Source organism: Typopeltis vanoorti, chromosome 14 (genome assembly GCF_054136105.1).
Source record: "Typopeltis vanoorti isolate ZY-2024b chromosome 14, IOZ_Tvanoo_1.0, whole genome shotgun sequence".
Classification (NCBI taxonomy): domain Eukaryota; kingdom Metazoa; phylum Arthropoda; class Arachnida; order Uropygi; family Thelyphonidae; genus Typopeltis; species Typopeltis vanoorti.
In genome coordinates, this window is record NC_143562.1 from 20014360 (window position 1) to 20040962 (window position 26603).

At 35.2% G+C, this 26603-nt stretch overlaps 1 protein-coding gene across 2 annotated transcripts in view; it reads right to left on the reverse strand.

Annotated features, from left to right (window-relative positions):
• The window catches only part of LOC150099280 (SPARC-like), a 91986-nt gene extending 67188 nt beyond the window's left edge, over positions 1-24798 (reverse strand). For both annotated transcript variants that reach the window (XM_090403937.1, XM_090403936.1), the window contains exon 1: positions 24729-24798. In XM_090403937.1, coding sequence (XP_090260063.1) covers positions 24729-24783 — 55 coding nt within the window. In that variant the 5' untranslated portion in view covers positions 24784-24798. The remainder of the gene's footprint in view (positions 1-24728) is intronic.
• Positions 24799-26603: the final 1805 nt, after the last annotated feature.

Here is a 26603-nt window from a genome sequence, read left to right on the forward strand (position 1 = left end):
GTGAGATGGTAACTGTTATTTCAGACAGGTTTAGGATGAAATATGCAATGCTTCTGTAGGCAGTATTTTATAGGAAGTTTATCTGTACTTCAGCCAGTCTTCTATGGTTTGACACTGCTGATGAAAATTGCTCGATGAGTAATGGTTTTAACTGTTCCCAGTTTCAGTGAAGAGTGATGGGAATTCTTCAATCACTCTTATTTAATTGATAAGAGGGAAAGAGAGAGAATATATTATTATTAGGGCGTGAAGGCACCTCCATGGAGTCCATAGACTCATCGTGGGAGGTCCACTTCATAAAAATTAATCAACAATTATCATTACCTGTACAATATCTGTCGTATTTTGCCTTGAAATCATTCAGCAACAAAGCTCTGGCAAATGACTGAATAGATGAGAACAAAGGAGAGTGAATAGATTGCCAGAGTCACAAATGACTCTGGCAATCTATTCACTCTCCAAGCAAAAATATCTAGTTCTCACTCCCTTACTAACCACACTTTTACCCAATTTCCATGGATGACCTCTAGTTTTCCTCATATTATTGATGTACGGAAATATTTCATCCACAACAATACTATAACCCCCCCCCCTCTCAAGCAACTTATATCTCTATCATATCCCTCCCATATCTGCCAATCAACCAGCTTCTGTAACCCACAAATCTTCATTCTCTCCTCATATCAAGCATCACACAGTCCTGCAACCCTATCATCTTAGTAACTCGCCTCTGAATCTGCTCCACATCATCCATATCTCTAAGAAACCTAGGCAAACAGATCTGTGCACAATAATCAAGAAGAGGCCTTATCAGAGTCTTATAAAGAGGAATAATAACCTTCTTATCTCTGCATGTCGGGGTGTTCTTCAATAACCAGGTAGTCCTATGAACTGTTTAGCCACTTTTGAAATATGTCCTCTAAATTTCAACTCCCTATCTGCCAATAGCTTCAAATTCTTGTCTTCATCAACTTCCTGGAGTACAGTCCCATCAATATGATACATAGCTGGTAATCTTTTCACTCCAAAATGCGTAACCTAACACTTTGCCACAATCTGGCATCCATTCTTCTTTGCCCTTACTGACAATTCAAATCATCCTACACAACAACATCAACATAATTTCTATTGACTATTGCTCTACCTATAGCTGGATGAATAAATAAACACCTTTTCACTGGAAACAATTTGAATTGAAGTTTTTTTTTTTTTTTTTTCAGAATGTAAGAAACCTTAATAAGGGTTTTTTTCAACTAAAGACAAGTTAGTCATGCAGTGGCAGGATAAGTTCTCCCTTTCTCTGAAACACAACTTCCCAACAAAACACAAAAGCTGGCTAATGAACAGAATCCCCCTCCAATTAATGGCAAAGCATACTGACAACATGACTTTTGCTGCCATGATGTTAACTGTACATGACTAGCATAATTTCTATTCCTCAAGCAACCTATGGTGCCTCCATCGCTCAGTTGGTATAGATGAAGCCCTTTGGTTGGAAAGACCTGGGTTCGATTCCTGTCAGTGATGCGAGGAACCTTTGGTCTCTGGTTTCTTTTGATGAAAGGTGAGTTAGCCAGTCTCATATGGAGGTAGGGATTTTTTTTTTCACCTGGAAACTCAGGTTTTTCGTCCCCCAGAACAGTCAAACTGGCCCTGTGAACACACACACACACGGATCACAGTCATGAATATTGTCCTTAGGAGATGCAGCACAGAGTGACGAACTGGTTGCATTAAATTCATCGTGAGCCTCTCATTAGGGGAATCTACCCATCCTAAAGAGATGGATGAGATCAATCAAGCAACCTATGATACTGAACCATTCTCTCCCTTGCTCACGATTTTTCTCCTGGAAAACTCATGGCCTAATAAAATATTGTCAAGGTCCATCTAACAAATCTTTCAAGTTTAAACATGTAAAGCAGACAACTGCAACCACATAATTTTTTTCATGTTATTATTTATTTATTTTTATTTTTATTATTAGTTAGCTGTTCTCAGGACTGACTCCATATTTTGTGGGGCCCTGTGCAAGATTCTAAATTTCTTCCAAGAAAAAATTTATGAAGGCGGGTATCTAAAAACCTCGTATTTTCTTCTCAGTGTGTATATGTTCATAACATTTTTTGGATAGAAAAATAAAAAGAATTAATAGATACAAAAGTAATCAAAATCAGCTAACGCCTATTTGTTCCCGTATAGGGAGTAGGCGGGACGGCGTATATTCATTAAATCTTTTACATGTTACAACTTGCCAAGAGTTAAATTAAACTGTTTTACTTAGTCTTACTCATTTTTCGGCAATGTCGGTTATTTTACATCTTTAAAATTCAAATTTTTAACTATTTCGTTTTCAAGCGATATAATTGCAAGTGACGACAAACGTTCTTGAGCAATGTAAGATCATAAATAATTTTTCACAATTATACGTATACAAAGCAATGGTTACCTCAGAAACGCCTAGCAATTGGTAACGCCGACGCTAGCCTGCGCGGGTCTTATTATATCCTTACTGTTGCGTCACTCGGAATCCCACAACCATAACCCCCAAAGCGCAAATCTCCCAATTTAAAATTACCTGAGTTTGCTTCATTAAAAAATAACTAATAAGAAAAAAATTCACGAAGTTTTCATATTTATGTTCTCTACCAAGGCGCAAAGCCCTGTTCGATTGCACTCGTATCACATGCAGTCGGCCCTTGCTGTTTTTCCTCTCCCTTCCCTTTTTTTGCACCCGTTTTTTATAGACGCAAGCATATGTATACAGACGTTATCCCATTGAAGAAATACTTAGTTTTTTTTTTTATTTCTTATGTGACTCCAACCCACGAAAGGTTGTACATTTTTGTCGATTATTTATTCATTTTATATATTTTTTACATAACCCTTCTCGGAACATGGACATTTTTCAGCCACTTACGGCTCCGAGCAAACATCCATGCCTACAGCGACATGTTGGTTGGTACGGAGAAGATACACTAACCATTCTGCCAACCAGGCTGGCAACATTTAACATGTGTTTCACAAATTTTCATATTTGCAATTTTTCATTTGTGGATAATCTATATGTCCTACAAAACTTATACCACATCAGTACCAACTATTGATAAACACAGACCTACAAACACACACACAAATTTCTTTATTACTTTATTTTTCTTTGGATTATTGTAGGAAAAAAAGGGAGAAAAAAGTAGTAGTAGTATGTCTGGTTTACACACAAATGATACACCAGTTGTCACAGCATGGGTTTAATTTGATGCACACAAGATTATCGATGGCAGCAATTCACTCTGTGCCGGTAGTCAATCAGAGATAGACTATCAATAATTATAAACAGCATCTGGTGAGGAGAAGTAGACAACTGGTGCCATCTCGTGGATCCTAACTCTAATGCATATATTAATGTCTGAGATAGTGTGAGTTCTACGGTCGATTTTCTTGAGTTTACGCGATAAAAAACCTGAGTTTACGAGCGTAAAAAAAACCTGCTTCCCCGTTTTTTTTAATATTATTTTCTTCATTAATCCAGTGGAGAACGTTTTGTTTATATTTAAAATATTCATTCTTTATAAACAAATTTTAGTATAAATGCAAAACCAATCTTCAATCTGGATTGCGCTTCATTCTTCATTGAAATTTCCTTTATAAATTTTATAGGAAACAGACTGCGGAAGATGTTTTTAACGTATTTTTGGTATTCCTTAGGGGAGGACATGAGACCTTTTGTATGGAGAGCTCTATTTGTGCTCATAAATAAATGGTCAATATTATTGTTTGTTTTCGAGCGCAACTCCCACATGTTCTCCATATTCAGTCCACTTATGTGAATATAGTAGAGCATTAAAACACTTGCCATTAATATACTAAGTTAGAAATTTAAAAGCTGTAATTTTTAAGATAAATATCTGGGTTCTGTTTTACTTTCAGTTTGATTTGAAGTATAATTGTGTATTATCAAAACTGTTAAAATCTCTTAGTTTTACTAAAATGAAATACATGCTAAGAAAAATATAGGTCAATACTGCTCTATAAAAATTGTAGGGGGAGAAGCAAGATTTTTTTAAAATTTTTTTTTACAAAAAAGGGGACCGTCTCTTTAAAAACTTTGAAAATCACTGCCTGAGACTTTGAATATAAGAGGGTGTGCTGAAATATGTGATAATCACCATGAAGGAATTGAGGAGTTTATCACAACTTTTCAGCCCCCCCCCCCTCCTCGTAAGACCACTATGTGGAACGAATTATAGATTAGTTTCCAAAGATGCTTTAAACCTAGCGTCAGTAACTCATCTTGTTCCAGAATGGCCTAATTCCAGGAACTTAAATTCCCTTGAAGTTCCTGGAATTGCTGAATTATTTGAAAAAAAAAAATCGAGTTTTGTACTAGCAGAAAACATATTTAACTGGGCCAAAGATTGCTATTTCTGGAATCGTCGGGGGAAAGGGCCTACAAAAATTTCTCTAGAATCAAATCTATGATTCTCTCTTCAACCAATCTAGCATCATTTGAATCATGACGTTACTCAAGTAACTAGATAATGCCTATAATAAATAATCCATTAAAACTAGATGCAAATAAATCCTCTAGTGTCATTTATTGTGCAAAGGGCAGAGCTCTTTTGCCCTAATTAGTTTTTTAAAAACAAGCAACAGACAGTCTCCATCGTCCAAGCCTTCATTGAGGAGGAGCACAAGCTATCAATGAGTCAGTTTTAAAGGAGAGAGAGAGCAGCTGAAAAATGCTGTCATCTCGTGATCCAAAATTTTAGCACTTGTATTGTCTTTATGATAGTGTGAGTTCTATGATTGATTGTTACTCCCGGAAACTAGGATTTTTAACTCAGGAAGAAGCGAAAGAAAGGCCTAAAAATTATTATTCATTCTTTGTAATAATTGGTTCAGCCATGGGCGTCCGCAGAGGGGGGGACAAACGGGGAACCCCCCGGATCTACTTGTGAAAAACAAAACCAAAAAATTAAATAAAAATTTGTTGATGCAATTATTAATCTCCAAGCTTCCCCCCCTCCCTGGAAAATTTTCTGCAGATGCCCATGGGTTCAGCAGATAATATGTATTATTATTATCACATGACCTTTGAGTCTGAGCACCAGTGGCGACCGGTGAAAATTTTAAGTGGAGTGCTGCATATACAAAATAAGAAAAATAATTCATTTTTTCCTAATCGGTAACAAATTTATTAATAAGTAAATTTACATATTAAAAATTTGCTTTATTAAAAATATTATTTGAAAATAAAACCCATTCTTCTATTTTTGCCTTGGCAAAATTTTTCAATAAAAATATTTCACCCTCACTACGAACACACGCAAATAATAAAAATTTCGTATCTCACAGAAATAACGAGCGGAAGCATACAATTTATCTGTGAATCCGACACTGCTCGTTGAGCAGTGTCGGATTCACGTGTTACGTGCAGTGACAAGTGCAAACGAATATTGGCGAATCTAGCCGCAACTGACCGAACGTGATAATTTCGACACTGCGTTAGATCGCAGTGCATTTGATTCGTAATCTAAAGCGTTAATCAAACTATTCCAATTATTAACTATTCAATCAGTGTCGAAACATAGGCTGTAACCTTTAACATGTATTGCATTTATATAATGTAAGCATTGTTATTATTTATAAACAAACAAAATTTAATTTTTTCGTATTTTCCTTGGGGGTGCTGCAGTGTCGCAGTACTTATGTACAAGCCGTCACTGCTGAAGACTCATTTGGGCTCTATATTAATACATACCCCATCATCTACCCTAAACCCACTAAGGCATTACACAATATCAACGATCAAGGCACACAGTTACATAGTAGTGGATATTACACAATATTCACTATCATGTGACTGTGCCAGCCGAACCAGTAGTGCTTTTATCTGTTAACTGCGTATATTCTCTGGCCAATTTGTCTGTGTGGATGAAAATCCCGAGTTTTACAGATACTACAAAAATAGTAACTTACCTCCAGTTGAAAAACCACGGAGGCACTTATTTTTAGGTTTTTACATATAAATAAGACGATTTCTTCTCCTTCTTTTGCATTCCGTGACCTTCGCTACAAGAATGTTTTTGACATTTAAATGAGTTAATTGTTATTAACTCATTTAAAGATTTATTATTATTATTATGATTATTATTATTATTATTACGGGCGACTCCAAGGAGTCCTTAGACTTATCGAGGGAGGCCCTAAACATCATGTCCATCACAACAATTCGACATTCACACAGTATCTATCATACTTTGACTTGACCTCATTCACTGTCATAGCACCCACAACAGACTCTGGCAGCTTATTCCACTCATTTACCACTCTAAAAGTAAATAATAAATAAATAAATAAATAAAATAAATATAAAAAAAAACCAGCTCTAACACCCTTACTAATCACACTCTTGCCCAGCTTCCATGGATGTCCCCTAGTCATCCCACCACCAGTCCTGTTCTCAAACATATCTTCTGAATTAATCCTATAGAAACCCTTCAGCAATTTGAATGTCTCAATTATATGTCCCCTTTTCCGCCTATCAACCAATTTCTGCAACCCACAAATCTTCAACCTGTTTTCATAAGGTTCATTCCATAGACCTGCTATCATCTTGGTCACTCGCCTCTGGATCCTCTCCACCTCCTCCCCATCAAGAAGAAACCTAGGTGACCAGATCTGGGTACAGTAGTCGAGATGGAGTCTTTTATCAAGGCTCGATACAGAGGAACAATAACTTGCTTATCTCTGCTCGTCAATTATTATTAGTAGTAATAATAAATTGTTATTAACTCATTTAAAGATTTAAGAATAAGTTAATTGTTAAAGCCTCGCCTATTCCCTATAAGGGAATAAAAGGCGTCAGCTTATTTATTTATTTTTATTTAATTGTTATTCAGATTTCTGGTCACGAAATTAGGAATTTCTTTCTGAAAGCCTATCCTTATCAGGGTGATTTTCGGCCTAGAAAAGAAGTAGTAGGGGAAACGAGGAGTTGCTGTGTTTGAATCAGTAGCGCACTCAGGATATAATCTGGAGGGGGGGGGGGGGGCGAATTGAGTAGACGATTAAAGAATACACACTACGCATCGCATACGACCTATGACTGAGCATCTGAAATGATCGCTAATTCATAAGTAGTATAGAAATAGAAGACACGACACAACATAAATTTTAAAAAAAAATGACTTTTATTCATTAGGAAAAGATTTTTGGAAAATTTTCTAGTGTTTTTTCCTTTTTTCTTTGGAGGCCAGCCCCCCCCCCCCCCTTCTGGGTGCACCATTGGTTTGAATAAGAATTCCTGTACAAAACAGGACGGCGTGGCATGGAGCTCGGTCCTGTTTGTGTACGTACGTACGTACTGATGGTGAAGAAAACAACCATCAGCTCGCCTTTTGCATCGTTTTTACCGCATATATTCTAGCATCTAACGGTGAAAAGAACATCGGAATAGAAATGTTGGTTTAGTTTGATCCTTCCCACCGTTTTGATCATCGTGGACATCTTCAACGTTCAGGAACAGACGTCACTCCACTTTTGAATTTGAAAAACCACTTTTTCATGGGTGGGGTAAGAAGTTATCGTTAAATATCTACATACTTGTCACTTTGATGCAGCTAGTAATTTTTTTTTTCTCAAAAAATTCTGTCCCGATATTTTTATCAGCCCTTGTACTTTTGTTTCGTATTTCTAGATTAAGCTAAAAGTTTCCTTTGTTACTTTACCGTTTTGCAATTTCAATCCAGACAATTTTTACCACGTACCAAAAACAAAATATTGGAATATTTGGAATTTGTTACATTTTTTAATCAGATGTCCTACCAATCAATATATTTGGAACACTACGTCAATGGCAATTGATGTTCATACTTGAAATTACCTTGAAAATTCAATAATGAGATGAGAGAGTTTATTTATTTACTGTCAAGTTTGTGTGTAGAGTGTTAAACGTTTCCCTTAAGGCCACACTCACTTAAAATATGTAGAATCTATAAGCGAAAAAAAAAGTAGTTTTAATTACTTCGCACCATTTAATGCGAATGGAAGAAACACAAGAGAAACTCAGTCATTTGCGTATGTCTTAATGACAACTTTGATTCGTTTGCCGTGGGAGATTCAAACGTGCTCACTCACAGTAAGACTTTGAAGTTGACACTTCCTGTTTGTGCAAGAGCCAAGTTATACAGCTGCTCTGTCTGCCTTCGCTGACATCAACCATGATACTTATGATTCTAGCTCAACATCGAAATCTTAAAAAAAAAAAAAAAGCTTCGCAGTGTAGGTTTACTGATGACGTGGCAGCAGAACAGGGTGTGCCAACATTCATTAAAAGAAAATATATCGAAGTACAATTTTAGCACTAACTAATAATAATAATCCACCAAACGATGATTCGAAAGGCAATTTCACCAGGACATCGATAAGTGAAAGAGTGATAGAATAAGTAATTAAGTAATATACTGAACACGTTTTTGTCTTACGTTTGTGCCTGTCGCTATGGATATAACGCATAAAGAATGATGCATAATATATTGTGCATCATTCAATTAGTTTCACTAAAATAAATAATATTTCATCATAATCAATTTCCTGATATGTACCCTTATGACAGCGACACATGATTAACTTAAGGAATTTCGGTCTATGGAATGAAATTGCCAATAAAGTGATTTAATAGCAATTTCATTAGTCAGAGTTACGAAAACTTTACAGAAAAAAATCATAGTTAAAAAGTAGGAAAGCTAATTGCTTTGCATCGCATGATAGCGCAGTGATTACGTCACACAATGCCATTAAACCCCGATGGAGTGTATACATAAGCAGATAGCAGAAGTCACAGTCTATTCATAATTCCTTAGTTAAATAAAAAAAAAGTATAAAGAAATAATCATAAAGCCTTAAACTTTGTCCTTCCTGTGAAGAGAATTGTCCGATAACAGAAGCGACCTCTATCATTTAGTTTTTTATTTGTCGAAAGAACGATTTTAAACCTTTTATCTTTCTTACAGCGATTTTCTATTTAAATTAGCTACAATTAGAAAAGTTGTATATTTTATTTTTGATATATTTGTTCGTATGAATTTTATAATTAAAGCAGACCTATAATTAATAAACTGTGCCAGCGACTAAAGATAATAAATAAAGGCAAAGAAATCTATCTGCTGTATTTGTGTGTGTGTGTGTGTGTGTGCGTGTGTGTAACTTTCACACATAAGTTTTTCTTCTTTAGTAAATGTGCAACATACTATAGTACAGTGGGTGAATTAAGACAGTTTTCTATTTTTATTAATTATATAGATTTTAGAAATCTGATTACTGCTGATGATATAGGGCGGCTAATCCTATCTACATTGTCTACAATGTCTGTATACTGCGTGCTTTGAGATTAAAAACATTTTCCGGAAGGAAACCTGACGCACCGTACGATATCCGATAACACGATCGTCTTCACTTAAAAAGGCCTAAAAACGAGTCTTGACGTCCTAGACGGGATTTGAACCCGGGTCTTTCCAACTAAAGGGCATCGCGGGTTTTTAGGTTTTTTAATACGATACTAACTTTAAAATATTCATAACTTTGTTTATGAATTCAAAATTGATTATTTAATTTTTTTTCGAAAATTTGCTAATTTTAAAAATCTACAGCATATAATTGACTCTAATTCAGTTTTAAATGAAATTACTTAGTATGCTGCAGTATACTGTGGTAAGTAAAAATACTGTTGCAAAAATAAAAATACAGGGCACACATTTTCTGAAATAAAATTATATACGCTATAGATACATATCGGGGGCCTATATTCAGGGTATGCTAGGTGTTCGTTGCACACCCACGGAATAGCAATATCGCCGATATTATATTTTTGCATTTATTCTTGTTAACAACTCGAACGACGGTACATTGCGCCCTTCGATTGGAATAGGCCTAAGTTCGATTCTCGTCGCGACGGGAGGAATCTTTATCTGGACGATTTCAATCGAAGGCGAGTTAGCCGATCTCATACGGAGGTAGCAGGGTTTTTTCTCCCGGAAACTCGGGTTTTTCATCCCGCATACAGACAAATCGGCCCTTCAGAACACACGCAATTTACAGACAAAAAATACTAGTTGTGGTATTGGTGGAGGTGGGCGGTAGATGGTGTTGATCGAGATGATTCGTAGTAGAGGTTCGGTGTAGTAGTTGAGACAGTTGTAGGTGTCCTCCCGCGATGAGTCTTCGGACTCCTTGGAGGTATCAGGAATAATAATAATAATAATAATAATAATAACTCTAATTGTTTCCAGTTTTCGCGTGATTCTTAAAAGTAAACATGATATACTAATGCTTCATGAAGGGGGACACTTTTTGACTCGTAAACATGGCATCATATTCTCGTTAAAAAAACCCGGTGTACAGTGGACAAATATGCTTTTGAGCCTTTAGAATAGATGTACAGATGGCGCAGTGGGTCAAATTCTTAGCGTTCCATTGGTTTTAAACCACCCAGAAGACGAGGCAGGATGTGTGCCAAGACAATAGCACCCAGAAATCAGTGGTTGCTATTGTATCAACCCATCCAATCGAACCCATCAGTTGTAATTAGTTGCTGCCTCTGTTTGCTGAATTAAATCTGTTTTGCGTGAGTGACGTGCGAACTGAAGTGTTTGGGACACCGATATAAACAAGTTGGTAATCTACAGTTTTCTATAAATAATTTATAACTTTTTTGCTCATATTTACAATGGGAAGCACTGTTGACGATGCACTGGTTATAGTCGAAGGTTGGGAACTTGTGATAAGTAAGTATAGATAAGTAAAAGGAGCTATTTCAGCCTTTCTTTGATTCATTCCAGAAAAATAATAACTGTCCAAGTGATTACTTTTTCCCATTTCTGGGCGTATTATATGGCTGTATTTCTAAGTCGCATCAAAATGCAAATTATTCATGTCTCACTCTAGTATTTGTCAATGATAATCTAATCTCACCACGAAGCATAAACCCTTTATGCTTCTCACATAAACGGCGCACGTGAAGCATAGCTATTGTTCATTTGACCTTTATGCTTTCCATATTTAAAACTATATTAATTGATAAATTAAAGTGTTCAAAGTTCTCTTCCAATTAATTGCATTGGACCAGTTAAGATGAGATTGATGCTCTAGGCACTCTTAATCCACATATCAATAAAAATGCAATCATACAGTCAAATTGATGTGAACTTTGTTGCGTGGGTTGCATAAGCCACACATAGCCTGAATGGCCACGCGAAGTCACTGATACATCTATATATATATATATATATATCACACACACACACACACATATATATGTGTGTGTGTGTGTGTGTGTGTGTGTTAAAGATACCAAGCAATTTTATAAGCTAGGTTTTAATCCTTTTTTCCCAAGTGAAGCAAACAGACAAATAAGTCTAGTTTGCGCCTGAACGTAGTTCAAGTGTGAGGCAACTCGTGGTAAAGGTGGAGCAAGGTAGAGAAAGCTCCGATCACTTTCCTTAGTATTTCCCCTTAATGCAAAGCACATCCCCTTGAGGAGATGCATTGTGATGCTTTGCATTGGGGGAAATACTAAGGAAAGTGATCGGAATTTGCTCCACCTTTACCACGAGTTGCCTCAGACTTGAACTACGTTCAGGAGCAAACTTGACTTATTTGTCTGTTTGCTTCACTTGGGAAAAGGATTAAAACCTAGCTTATAAAAGTGCTTGGTATCTTTTGGTATCTTGGTATCGTATAAATGTTTTTTAAAAAAAAAACATTTATGCGATTCTCACCCATTTAACGTTGTCAACGTATCGCACGTTTAATACTTTTGGTAGGTAAAGGATTAATTAATTTAGAACCCTGTCTAGAGACCAAACATGCAACTTTTTCAAGCTACTTCAAGCCTCCAAACGACTTTAGGGTATATGACGGGTGGTATAGAACATCAATAACAGTTCTTTCATTAAGTATTTAAACATATTTTCGACGTCTCAGATTGATCAGGAAACGAGCCACAACCCAAAGCTGCCGAATGTCTCAGATGGGGTAGATCAAGATGAGTAATAATGATAACGAGGAATCATGAATGGTAGTGTCATAGATGGAGAGTCATGCAAGGTCACGTTTCAGTCAATAATAAAATATTTCGCACAAACTTCCAGTTCAGTTTGTTTAGACACAACATAATCCAACCAAGAGGTAAGCAACTGATAAGAGAACAAAACACGCAGCAACAACAATTAAACTGTTTTCCATATTTAGAGTATTTGATCTAACTTTGTAATGATTGCAAATTAAATTCGGTTAACTATCAAACTACTTTGACGTCAATAATTATATGGATACGAAGCGTCCATTGAAATTAATATAACATTTGGACATTATCCGAAGCTTAAATTTTTGATATATTTTATCCTAATGGTAGTTTGGGTGTAATGAATATGTTTACAAAGGCAACGACAACTGATCACAGCCAAATTACTTTGAAAAATAAGTCGTCATTAATTCAGAGCTTCCGTAGCTCAGTCAGCACAGACGAAGCCCTTTGGTCGGAAGGATCTGAGTTCGATTCCCGTCAGTGATGAGGAAACTTTATCTGGTCTCTTTCGACTAAAGGTGAGTTAGCCGGTCTCATATGGAGGTTTAGAGTATATTTTGTGCCCCCAAAACAGGCAAACTGGCTCAGTGAACATACATAGATTACAGTCACGAATATGTCCTAGCCATTTGCCGGTCCTGAGTCCGGATAAAATTGAGGGGTTGGGGAAAGCAATGCTGAATTACCCTGTAAAAATCTCACTAGGAATACTTTTGTGGGAAATGCTTACAGAGTCACCTATGGTCGGAAACGGCTAAAAGGGAAAATCAGATAATCATTAATTCAGATGAATCAGAAAGCTTTCTGATTCATACGCTTTTGTTTGCATGCCAGCACGCATGCAGCAGTATGCCTATTAAATAAAGAGACAAATATATTTTATGAGCATACTGTAAATAGAATTGGGCAAAACAGAATATCATTTCAACCTCTTGAGTACTCCCTATCCAGCGAGATAGGGCGCTATATCGCAACATGAGCGTTGCGATAATTACGTTAGTTCTCGCGTAAATACTGTTTAAGATGGCGTTAGTGCGATTTCTTCCTCAGTCAATTTCTCTACAATGGTATACGATTTTGATCACTGCTCCTTGTGCTCCCTGAACAACCCGGAAACAAAACAGCAAAGCATGCAACAGCAATCGCTGAAGCCTCCAAGCCAGCAAAACGTTCGATTGCAGAAGTCTCGAGTCAAAATAATTCTAAGATTGTTTTCTTTAATATTCATATATTTTTCATAAGGAATTTGTTCCAGCAGACCAAACGGTTAATCAGTAGTCTCTCAGTATCCTCCGAATAAATGCATGAGTCCACTGAGGCTCATGCATGGGAGCTGTACCGAACAAATAGCTGTCTGTTTCTGCACAACATTGCTCCTGCACAGAGCTCCAATTGCTATTTTGTTTTTATTAGAAGAGAAACATTAATGCAAAACTATTACATATTAATATTAATTAAATGTTTGCTTTACGGAGATATCGCACAATAAAACTGTTTATAAACTCTTCGAAATTTAAATTATAAGCTATGTCTGCCTCTATCGACATAGTTGCCAGACAATCAATCTTTCTTGGGTCATTGCTGTTCACAAATAATTTTTCATCAGTTTAAGCTTCGAAAAACTTCTTTGAGGCAGGCTGCCTCTATGCTACACCCTCGACGGTACTGCTCCTGCACATTTTTCGGATTTGGCACCGGCATACATTTTTTTTTTTTTTTTTTTTCGAAATTGAAAACGAAATTCAAAGGTTACTCAGTACAGGTTATCAAGAAGGGTGTAACCGCCAGTTGAACACACTGTCCCTTTAGATGCCTACCAGGCTTTTTCTCAATAAACAAACTTTATTTTTATACCGTATGTATTTATTTATGTATTTATTTTTTAAAGTGCGTCCGCGCGGTTAGCCTAGTGGCTTTGCGCTTCGCAACCATATGCCTTGGGAAGGGGTGTCCTAGGTTCGATTCCCGTCGACGACGTGAGGAACTTTAGGATCTGCCATAGCCAAGTTAGCCGGCCTAGGGCATGGACAGCAGGGGTTTTTCATCCCGCAAGCAGGCAAACCGTCCTCTGTGATACAGCCAAGAATACTTCGAGGCATAGGGGTGACCATCCTGGTACTTCGGATTACGAAATTCAAGCATGCTTGGAAGGTTGTGGGCCTTAAAGGCCTATTAAAGCCATGGGATAGGATAGGTTTTTTAGAGTGCAATGATTTCAAAGTAGAAGGCGATTTTCAATGGTTACGAAGTCTACGTTTTTCTGCTGTTCACATTTTGAAAGATTTCCAGATTATTCTTCGAAGGTTTTCTCAGATTAATTTTATCCGAAGACCTACTTATTATAATTCTTAATGAATTAAAATTTTTCTTAGTTTAAATTCAATTGAGTTTACTAATTTTTTTTTTTATCCTCCTTGTCTACAATCTGTCAGGGCAAGCCAATAGTTCAAGGACAAATACCTCGTTACTTACAAATACTGTAAACATATTGATTACTCGTGTTCAAAGGACACAGTATCGATAATATTTAACTGTGGAACTTCGGATTATTATTTACACCTAGTGACAGCTGGCGGTGTGTGGTGAAACAGGAACTAAAAACAAAAAATAAATAAAACTAGGGGAAATTGACGTTTTGTAATCTAGAACAAAATTCAGATTACCGTGAATGAGATATGGGTTACATAATTACTTAAAAACATTTTTAAACATGAATTTATATAATAGTTTTGGAATTTTTCATTTTTTGTTTGACATTCTGAAAATAACTTGTGAACTGCTTTAACTGGAACCACTGCAACATTGTCTTTTGTACTACTACTACTACTAATAATAATAATTTTAATTTAATTTGGTCTTATATATTAATTATCTCAAATTATATTTTTAATTCCAAGAAGTTTTAAACATTTCTAATACTCGGTAACGCTGTATCTATTTTTAGTTTTGTGTGTGTGGCATTAGCATTACAAACCAACACTAGTATTATCATTTAGCTGAGTTAATTTTCGTAAATTACAAAACTCGTACTGAACTAGTAGTTCCCTCAACAACTGATATTCAAGAGATCACTATTTGTCACTACATGTGCACTCCCCCCTTCTCTTTTCTACCAATGGAACATCCGACCTTGTTAACTTAATCATCACGGCAAGCTTTACTAGTTCTTTTAAACACACATAACACATCTGGAAAGCGTTATGAAAATAAACTCACTAGTACTGGAATTTGGGGAGTGAATGGAGGTGGGGATAGAGAGTAAGTTCATAACGACTTCCTTTAGAGGTCTGTACAACTACACATTGAGCTATTCAACATATCGGGTGTCCAGTTTCACCTCCCCATATTCTAATGATTCCTGTGAGTCGCAGCTATAGTGAAAAAGCTAATAGTTACGAGGTTGATGAACTTGTTAAAAATATTTCGAAGCGAAATGTCATTCAAAAGGCGTATAAAAGACATTGGCGTAGTTCAGTTTATAGTATTTGTGTGCTATAAACTGGATTATACCAATCAGTTATTAAATATTCAATTATTAAACTAATCATTTATTAAAATATTACTATAATGGAAAATATTCGAATAAATACTTGAATAAGAATAAATCTGCACACAACTGCCTATTCTCCATTCAATATATATATATCGTTTTCAAAATTGGATTATATATATATGTTTTTATAGAGGTTGGGTTGTATGTATGTCCATTTTATTTTTGTTTATGACAATAGGTTACATTTTTAAATAGGCTTTAAGGCTTTTTTTCCCCTGCAGCACGGAAAGTACATTTTTAACCCCTTTGTACAGCCCCTTCGTGTGAGTCACAGTGTTCGTTATATAGATATAATTAATCTGAATATATTCTAACAGTTGTCTATAACGTATCATTTCAAAGCAATTTATTTTCATATCTTATTTTAAGTATATTTCAAGTTTTATTTCCATATACTAGTGCTGTAACAATATAATTTTTAATATCTTTAATAAAGGATATTTATAATTCTTCTGAATATGCCTTTCATGCGAACAGTTTAGTTTACTTTCTGTTTGAGACTTTCAGTAAAGAAAAATAAAAGTAGCCCAAATGGTTTCTATAATATTCCTTCGGCGGAAAAGAACTGGGTTCAAATCCAATCCAGAAAGCGATAAACATTTATTAGGCGTTTCATTTGAAGGTAAGTTAGTCTTGTACGGGACAAGGTTTTTTTTCTCTTTCTTTTCCTAGAAACTCCAGTTTTTAATTCCGCAAAATGGGCAAACTAGCCAGAAAAAAAAAAAAAAAGGCAATATACACCCTCTGTCCAAAAAGAAACGGAACTTTTCGAAAATAGAAGAAACTAGTGGCGCCACCTGTTGCATCTTTTTGTTGTCGAAAGCGGCAACCTTCACTAGTGTTGTGTCAACTGTTTATGACATTTGTTTCATTCGAAGCCGAGTTATAGTGCCAAGAGTGACAGTATGTTTTGACGAACGGTAGCAAAATGAGTTTCAAACAGAGAGCTGCGATTGACTTTTGTGCTAAACTTGTTAAAAGTTTTACCGAAACGCATCAAATGCTTCAAAAAGCATACGAATGCTTATCCCGTACTCAAGTTTACGAGTGGTTTAAGCAATTTCAAAGTGATCGTGAGATGATTGAGGACGACGAAAAGCCGGGCCGTCCAAAAACTGGACTGAGCAAAGTCAATATCCAAAAAGTGCGTGATTTCATCAAAGAAAACCTGAAATCGTCTGTGAGATTGATTGAAGATGAATTGGGAATTCCAAAATCAACTGTGCACAACATATTGACCGAGAGTTTGGGCCTTCGTAAATTGAATTCGCGATTTGTTCCCCACAAGTTGACCGACGACCAAAAAATGTATCGAATTGAACACTGCAAGGATCTCATTAAAACCGCTCGTAAGGCTCAAACTTCCTTGAAACGATCTTTACTAGTGGCGAAACGTGGTGAGTATGAGCCCGAAACAAAGCGCCAGAGTGCTGAGTGGAGCCACCAGAAGAGGGGCATCCGAAAAAAAAAAAAGTCGCTTAGTGAAGTCAAAAGTAAAGATAATGGTGATTCCTTTCTACGATTCCAATATCCACAAAGAATTCGTTCCGTCTGGCCAAACGGTCAATAGTGAGTTTTATCTCGAAGTTTTGAAGCGATTGATAGCAAGAATTCGTCGCGTATAGCATGAATATCGTGATGCAGGCAGCTGGTCACTTTTGTACGATAATGCACCATCTCATCGTTCGAACATTGTGAGACAGTTTTTGAGCAAAAACCAAGTTTGTGTGTTAGATCACTCGCCGTATTCACCTGAATTAGCACCCTGTGACTTCTTTCTCTTCCCCCGACTTCATTTGCCGATGAAAGGAAAGCGATACGACACCATTGAAAACGTTCAAGCGGCAGTATCCCAAAAACCGATATAAAAAATTAATTTAACGAATTAATTGACCCTGCCAAACGCTGTATCGAAGCTGAGGGAGAATATATTGATTGAAATAAATGATTTCAATAATTATAATTGGCCTGTGTTTTATTTTCTATCAAAAGTTCGGTTTCTTTTTTGGACAGAGGGTGTATAGATGTAACGATTACGGGAATAAGGGTTAATCATCATTTTTCGTCGGATCTCAGTTTCCAAAGCCTGCATAGTATACAATGTGTCTACATATAACCGTAAAACAGGAAGGAAGACATAAAAGACTTCCTGCTTACGTTCTTAAATGCACATAATAATAAATCCTTTCAAATGATGAACAAATAGTTACTGAATACTTCCTTAGGGATATTGCTCACATGGCCTTCATCTCATCAACACTGACTGCACAAACTTCCGTTTTACCATCCTTTATTGTAATGGATGGGAATGAGTTGGTTTATAGATATGTTACGCCTACTCAATTGCCATGAAATAAATAGCAAAATTAATATTATTATTAAAATTAATATAGCTTTACTGCTATAAAATGAATAATAAACTAATGCTAATGTCTTTTATTTCTTAGGGAATAGGCATAAGGCAGTTTTCGCTCTAACTTTTTTGGAGACTGAGTACTCAGTTCAATCTCCACCGGTAGCCCATGGAGAGTTAAATACGGTAATTGAGTTTGCCAAAGATGTTTTAGATATGAGATAAGTAGCCTTAGTAGCACCAAGTAGGTTTAATGACATTAGGCGACGGAAGAAAAATTTTTAGATTCGAATTTAGTCACCAGCAGAACTCTTTTTTGGTCCTTTTTTCCAGCAGGTTTAAGAGCTATCTAATCTATGACGCAGGCGATTTTTTTTTTGTATGAAACTCAGGTTCTTTACCTAACAACTCGGCAAAACACAAGTATGCACAAATAACTATTAGTTAGCATTAGGAACATCGTCCTGCATGTAGCATAAGCAGAAATGGACTAAATTGTGACGATGATGAAAAAGTAATAAAAATAATGTATTTAAAGACTGCTGTTTACTCCATTCAAGTAAAGAAAATGTGTTATTTTTATTATTTTGTAACCGATATGAAGAATTGATTCTTTAATTCAAAATTTTAGAAAATGTCTGATGCCATCCTTGGAAATATCTTAATCATAGATACAATCAGTTATAATCTAAATTATGGGCTCTTACACAGCAATCTCTGTTCTTATGTGGATCTTTCGGTATTTCTCACAGTCTCGTTAATTAGAAAAATATATTTCCTTTTTTAAATAGATATATTTCATTTTTACAAAAGATATTTCGTTTGCATTTAACGACGATATCAAACATCAAACTTAATTTCGTTATTTTTGGCAAAACGATAGATGACCCAAAGCTACAAACTGGAGACGCAGTTTAAAATCCCTCCGATCGACCAACCATTGTTGATCTGAAAACTAGGGATCTCTTGGGTTTCCTTATCCGTAAAGAAGCAACTTGAGTTTTGGTTCTTTGACGAGGAAGGAAACACCATTTAGTTTAGAGTCGGCTTCATCTTCAACTTCTCTGTGGATTTTACTAAATCCCTGGACTTAATTACCAACTCCTTCCTGCTGAAGAATGATTTAAAATGACCCGAGTTTCAATCACGTATGTAAAAACCTTTCTCTACGCATTTTCTAAACTGTAAAAATCGTTTCAGACATAATTGTCTTATACCAAATCAGCCAGAGAACACAGAATCTGGTATAAGAACAATAATTCTGAATGACCCGACTTTCAATAGCATTTCCAAAGATATGTTTTCAGCTCTTTCTGAATTCAGGAGGGGTGGGAGGATAATTTAAATTACAGAATATGCAGGGTTTGTTGATTGCTTGCTACACTCCAATGCATTTCCTAATATTTTCAGCCCCTATTCTACGGTTATGGTTTGAAATTTACGGAGCACGCAATATCCCATAGTTTGAAGTACAAACTATAGTATGCATGCCATAATAAAATGACTTAAATCACGAATAGTATGCATGCCGTCCACAACTTTATTGATCAGTAATGAACAGGAATAGGAGATAGACTGAAGATGTATTCATATCTCTAATATATTCACCGCAGAACTTTCGCAAATAAAGTTCTGTAGTGAATATTAAATCCTTTTGGCTTCAAATATTACTGCAGAATACTTTTGAGAATCTCGTTTTGCCGCGTGTCTGTATGAAAAATATCATGGTTTTCAATAAAAAATATCTGTCAGCAACTAATTAATTATATATACTTGATTATTATTAATAATAAGTATATAGAATCCCCTTACAGTATATCTCGTAGTTACAATATTAATATTCTTATTTATTCTTGTATATTCACACCTTAAAAGTATTAATTAATTTTGTTTCTTTGAATTTATCAATAGCAATATTGAATATTTTGAAGACAGATGGCGCTTATTCTCATCTCTAATTAAATTATTTTCCGACATTCCTTATTGTTAAATAACGTTCTGACAGGTGGCAGGATCATTACAGCTAACGTCATATCAAAAGGAATAAATAAAAGTTATGCTTTTTTTTATTTGTAAATTTCATGCTAACTATCTAAATCATTATAGAGTATTCATCTTATTCGATTAACTTAAACATTATTCATATGTGATCTCTTTTAATTCCATTATCATATAATTTACTAGTATTTAATTAATAACGAAAAATATAATTTATATCAGTCAATTCAGATACTGAGTATTGAATTCCAGAACGCATGATGTTAGTAAAAGCGTTCTTGTTTAAGATCTGTTTCAGTCCACCAACTCTATAGAAAAAATAAAATAAAAATACTATAGCAGGTTCTAGACTTGTCCCAGATTTTAGTAAGAGTTTTTCACTTAACATACCATCCCTTCCATGGTCCGCATAGTTAACAACCGAAGAAAAATATCCATAGTAAAATATCACACTAGCTAACTAAAAACGATTCGGTATTCGATAGATCAGTTGCGATTTGCGCAGTTTAATGAAAATATACGTTCGATATCAAATTTAATAATCCCTTGCCTTAGTCATGCCACTGGACGAAGAGGACTTAGACCCGCTGAAAATGAGTAAATCTGGGTAGACGGTTTTTATTATCGGCATGACCCAACCTTGTTTGTTGTAAGGAGCCTTCTTAGCTCAGTTGGCCACGACGATGCCATTCAGTTGGAAAGAACTGGGTTCGAATCCCATCTAGGATGCGAAGAACCTCTATAAAGGCTTTTCACCACAAGGTGAGTTAGTCAATCTCATGTCGACGTGGTAGAGTTTTTCTTTTAGGAAACTCGGTTTTTCATTCTTAAAAACAAACAACTGATCAGAAGAATCAACGCACTTAAAGATATTATACACAGCCTCATAGCGGTGTACTACATTTTGCAAACAAATTATTAGCAAAGTAAGTAGCGTCTTGAGTGAGCAAGGTTCTTTACTTGACACCATGATTTCTAGAGGCTGAGAGAACTATCAATAATTTTACTGCTAATCTATAGAAATTCGAAATCTCCCAAATATTAGAATACGGTTTCTCATTAAAAATACTTTATGGTGTCCAAAAAAAAAAAAAAAAAGAGCAATTCGGAAATCGATGATCGCTCTCTCTCTGTGTGTGTGTGTGTGTGTGTGTGTGTGTGTGTGTGTGTGTGTGTGTGTGTGTGTGTGTGTGTGTGTGAGAGAGAGAGAGAGAGAGAGAGAGAGAGAGATTCTTCCTTTTATATTGCGATTAATAAGATAATATTAAGTTCTGGTAGTAAAAGAAGAAATACCGTATCAGATACCGCTAAAGAACTCAAAGCTAACTGAAGTTATGAATGAGCTCAAAATCTTAAACACAACTGAAATATAATGTATAATCTAACGTTTTTATTTTTATTGTTCCTATTAAAAGAGGATATGCTATGACCAGTGCCGGATTTACGTATAAGTAAAAAAAGCTACAGCTTAGGGCCTCGCAATCTGCCGGGACCTAAAAATTAAAAGACAATATATTTTCATATATTAAAAAGGCGTATATATTTTAAATTTTTCTGAGACCAGCTGATGTAATTTAAAACAGTAGGGGACCTCTGGGTTTTGTATAGCTTAGGGTCTCAGCAAGTCTAAATCCGGCCCTGGCTATGACCCTAAGTCAATGAGGGAGATAATGTTCTGCACGATTTTCTTCAGAAACAAATTCAAGTTTGCGAAGTAGAATTCGCTTCGAGAATTATGTTTATTTTATCAATAAAAATACGAACAAAAATATCAAGAGTCAAGTACCTTTTCACTGGACTTAGAACTCATTACACACAAAGCGTTCTCAGTGATTGCTCTTCCCCCCCCCCCACTCTTTCTCGATGTAGTAAGTTTGAATAGCTTCCCCTACAATTAAGCACATGCGTTAAAACGCTGTAACTGATGTTTAATCAGGAGAAAATTAACCACAGCATTCCATCTATCAGAGTTTTAGTACTTTATTTGCTCACAATCCGCTATTTCAAATCGAATTCAGTGCAATACTTTTGGAATTTTGAGTAAACAGTGTTCAAACAATAACTGATTTTTTTTTGGGGGGGGAAGAGAAACTAATTAACGAAAGGTGTTAATTAAACTCATTTGTATGAAACAGAAAGTTACACAAACAATCTTTAAATTACCAGGGCAAACATAATACGCTGGATATAAATGAACTCATTAAGTAGGAAAACAAACCAGTCTCAGTTATTTTAAATGTGTAAATTCGTGAATTTAATTGCGATGTCAATAGCCGAAAAAACATCCGCAAACATGTGCGTGCTAAGAAATAAATCGTGTGAATATGAACGCTGAGAATAAATTTAATATTTTATATTGTGCACAGAATAGAGTTCATTTTATTATAAATCTTTCTAAAACTTTCTAAAATGATACCCCTCCCCCCTCCTTCTTAGATATTCCAGTTATAACGCGAAGTAACAACAAATCCGAAACAAATGTGCAAATAAACTGTTCGGAAGAGGCCCAACTGTTCAACCATGTGCCACCTCAGTTATGTCATACGGATCAGATAATAACCAAACAAATACTGGACAGGATGAGGAAATCTGAGCGTGGAATGCAAAGAGCCACGATAAACATCAGACTGCACGACATAATAAGGAATGGCGATATAAGAAAACAAACAAAAGTGTTGGATATAGAAAATATATTTAAAAATTAAAATAGTGATTAGCAGGACATACTGCAAGGATGAAAAGCGATAGATGGACAAAGACAATCACTCAGTAGCATCGATATGAAGGAAGACAAATGCCTGGACGACCAGTTAAAATATTAAAGAATGACTTAGTGGAGATGGCTGAAGAATGTTGGCGTTGGAAGGCCTTCAACAGAGAAAGATAAGGTGGGGGTTAAAAAAAAAAGGGCTTAGAAGAAGAAGAAGATATATAGATCAATTATACAGCTAAAGACAAAGAAGTAATTCTTGTCAATTGTCTTTTAACTAAGAAATGGCAACTTGATGTAAACCGCCATCGACTACAAATCACTTGCTAGCTGGATGCTTCTTCACTTGTTCAAAAAAAAAAAAAAAAAGATAAAAATCATTGGGTGTGCAAGCTCAAAAGTGCAGTGGGTAGTACAGAACTTTCATTACAAAGGGATCATACCAAACTCAAACCTGTTTTGATGAGATGACCTTTGGCTGGGTACAATTCAATTAAATGGTCATGGATCATAATCCGTTTAGGTACCCTTAACATATAGAATTCGGATCACGATGAGCATATTTATGGCCGTCTTGCCACTTACAACCGATGGTGCAGCTGGACGGCACGGTGTGATGTCCCCTGGTGGTGGTATGAGGAAACAAACGACGCAAACGCTCTCTTCGCTGATTCAAACCCCAAAAGATTGGTTTTCACGCGTGATATGATATTACCTTATTATTTGAAATACCTTCCTGGTCGGAATTCGCTTATGAAATGTTTCGTTGAAATTACCAATATATATATATATATATATATATTGGATAACATTGAAGATGTTTAAAATAAACATCTTCAATGACATTTTACGCTTCTCTCTGATTTGGATTTTATGAATACAGAATAATATTCCATCTTCTTTTAGAATAGCTTGTCATCTTGCTCTCTCTCTCATATATTCTCTAATGTTATCTTCTACGAGTGTTTCAATTGAGAATAATATATTTATATCTTCCTCATTCCCGAAAGGACAGATCTTGGTTTGTCTCTTTTTGTCCAATATTATTTGTCCAATTTTTCTTTTGTTTCCAGAAAATAAATTCCTCTGGCATTTCTTCTACCCTGAGTGTCTCATTCAGACAGTTACAATTTCTTATTCTTTCTTTTTGATTCCAGGTCTTATCTCCTCCCTTCTTTTTTTTCTTCTCTTTCACTCATACAAAAAACAGATTAAATTTATCTTCTTCTTCCTGTTCCTTTCACTTATTTCTCCCCCATCTTATCTTTGATATATACCAGTAACTTTTACCCCCACGCTTTCTTCTTTTCAAACAACGACTTTTATTTAATCTCGAAACCACTTTGAAAAACCACCATGGCCCATCTTACTTTATTTGCTTTCCCAGATACCACAGTTTACTTACAGTGAATGTTGAACTGAAAATAAAAAAAAAAAGGGTCCAGTTTGTCTTGACATTTTTTTCTCCATACAAATGAATTACTGGTATTTCCAAAATTATATTATTGTAAAATGTTTATATTTTTACGCCCAATTTATTATGGTATTGGTCAATACCATAATAAATGAATATATTCATATTGATATCAATATTAATATATATTGACCAATAATATACCTAACATATTCTCTGGAATTATGGCATAATTTATTTCATAATATATTAAGGAATATACCAATATTTATTATGGAATATAGTGTTAGTTTAATATGTATCATGTATATTTCCTTTCTATGAGAACATTTTTCATTAAAAAATATTTATTAAAGATTCTTGCCTTCAAAAATAGATCTAGCAAACTAAATTACGAATTTAGACTCGTTTTAAACCAGTTCAATTTATAGGAGGAGAAAAAATGTCATCATAAATAACAAAAGAAAAAAAACATTGAAACGATTTGATAAAATGGCAGAAAAAAAAATTATAAAATCTGACTGTATAATTAACATTTAAAGCTGATGCAAATCTTATGCCCATAAACTATACTTTAAAATATCAGTAATAAAACACAAATAAAACATTTACCTCTATTTACTAGGGCATTAAAAGAAAATCGTTTTAAAAAGCAAACGAAAACCATCTACTTCAATTACTCACACTTATGGAGGAGGAGAAGAAGAAAAAGTAACAGCCTTACCTCCAGAGTAATCCGTACTGCTCTGTTGGTTACTTCTACTCGCTTTAAAGATCCCTGCAAAGGAGGTTTCGAGAAAAGAGATGCGATTGGTCGCCGTGAAGTGCTTGCAGTAACTTTTTTAACTGTCATGTTTATCAGCAATATGTGGCCCTCCCTGTGTGGGTATGTGTCTGTAGGACGCCAACGGCCAAGGCTGTCGTGATGCAGTGCATTTCCAGATGATGTGCATTTAACGCATTTAATAATCATGATCTAGAACTTTCTGAAGAATATACTTGGTCACAAATGGACGCAGGAAATAAAATAAAATAAAACGCATATGTTTTATATTACTGAGTCGGCAGTTTAAGCACAATAAACAAGAAAAGATGTCTTTATTATTTAAGCGAATATCTTAGAATTGGAATGAAAGATAAAGGCAAAAGAAAATATCAATAGTAGGCATAAACGACATATTTTTATGACTGTTTGTAAACGGCACCGACTTAATTTTTTTTTATATTGAAATTGCTCAATATGCGTGTCTGGTAATCGCTTGGTAATGATTTACAAGTGTCGTTTGGCAAAGCGCGTATCTGATATCCGTTGTTTGTAGATAAATTATCAATAATTTCGCAATTATTTATATAGATTTAATACGCCAAACAGTTATGTTTCAACTAGTGCATTATATTACTATTAATAGTCCATTTTCATAACAGCTCGATTAAAAAAAGAATTTTGCAATTAATCTTTTTTTTTTAAATCTTTATGTGTACCTTTTTTTAAGAAAGGCGCATGAAAAACTTTAATTTATTTAAAAAGGAATTTTTCATAATTTAAATAAACTTTTTACCTGTTGAACAGCTACTACTTTTTACAAACACTAAAGTAAAAATCAAGTTACTTGCAGAACATAAAATAAACTTTTTCACCTAATAAATTCACTACCACTCGCGACAATTGCAAATCAATTCATCCCAAATGCAATCAATTCTTAATCTCAATCAAGTAAACGTTATTCAGCTAGCCATTATGAATTTACAGAAATAAAAATTTCTCTCTCTTAACTACATTTACAAATATTGGCAAAAAAATTTTTAAACAAAATTAAGTCAGTTTTATCATCATCATCATCATCATCAAATTACTGCCATGTACCCTCAAGGGGTGTACAGGATATGACAGTACTACATGAAAAATTTACATCATTACTAACTTCCTATCTACAATTTTCCTCCAAATCAGTCTGTTACTTGTCAAGACTCCAACATTATCAGATCTTATATTTCTATCGTCTAAGGCACTTTGTATCGTATCAATCCACCTATATCTTGGTCTTCCTCTGGGTCGTTTTCCTGCCAACCTGGCAGAGAACACTTGTTTTGCTAATCTTTCTTCGCCCATTCTATTTAAGTATTTAAGTGACCTGAGATTAGCTCTGCTAACGCATTCCTGGATGCTGACAATGTCAAGTTCTTACCTAATATACTCGTTTTTAATATGATATTGCCATTGATGCCATCTGTTCACGCCTCTAATCTTTCTCAGGACTCTCATATCTGCGGTCTCTAGTCTTTGGTCAAGTGTTTTACTTCTGACTCAGATCCATAAGTTAAAACTGGTTTGAACACTGTCTTGTATACAGTTAATTTAGTGTTCCGACTAATTTTTCTCTTATTCCATATGAATTTATTCAATTGACTTCCCACGATACCAGCTTTGCTGATTCTGTTGTCTATTTCTATATTTAATTTACCATCTTCAGTAAAAATCGTGCCTAA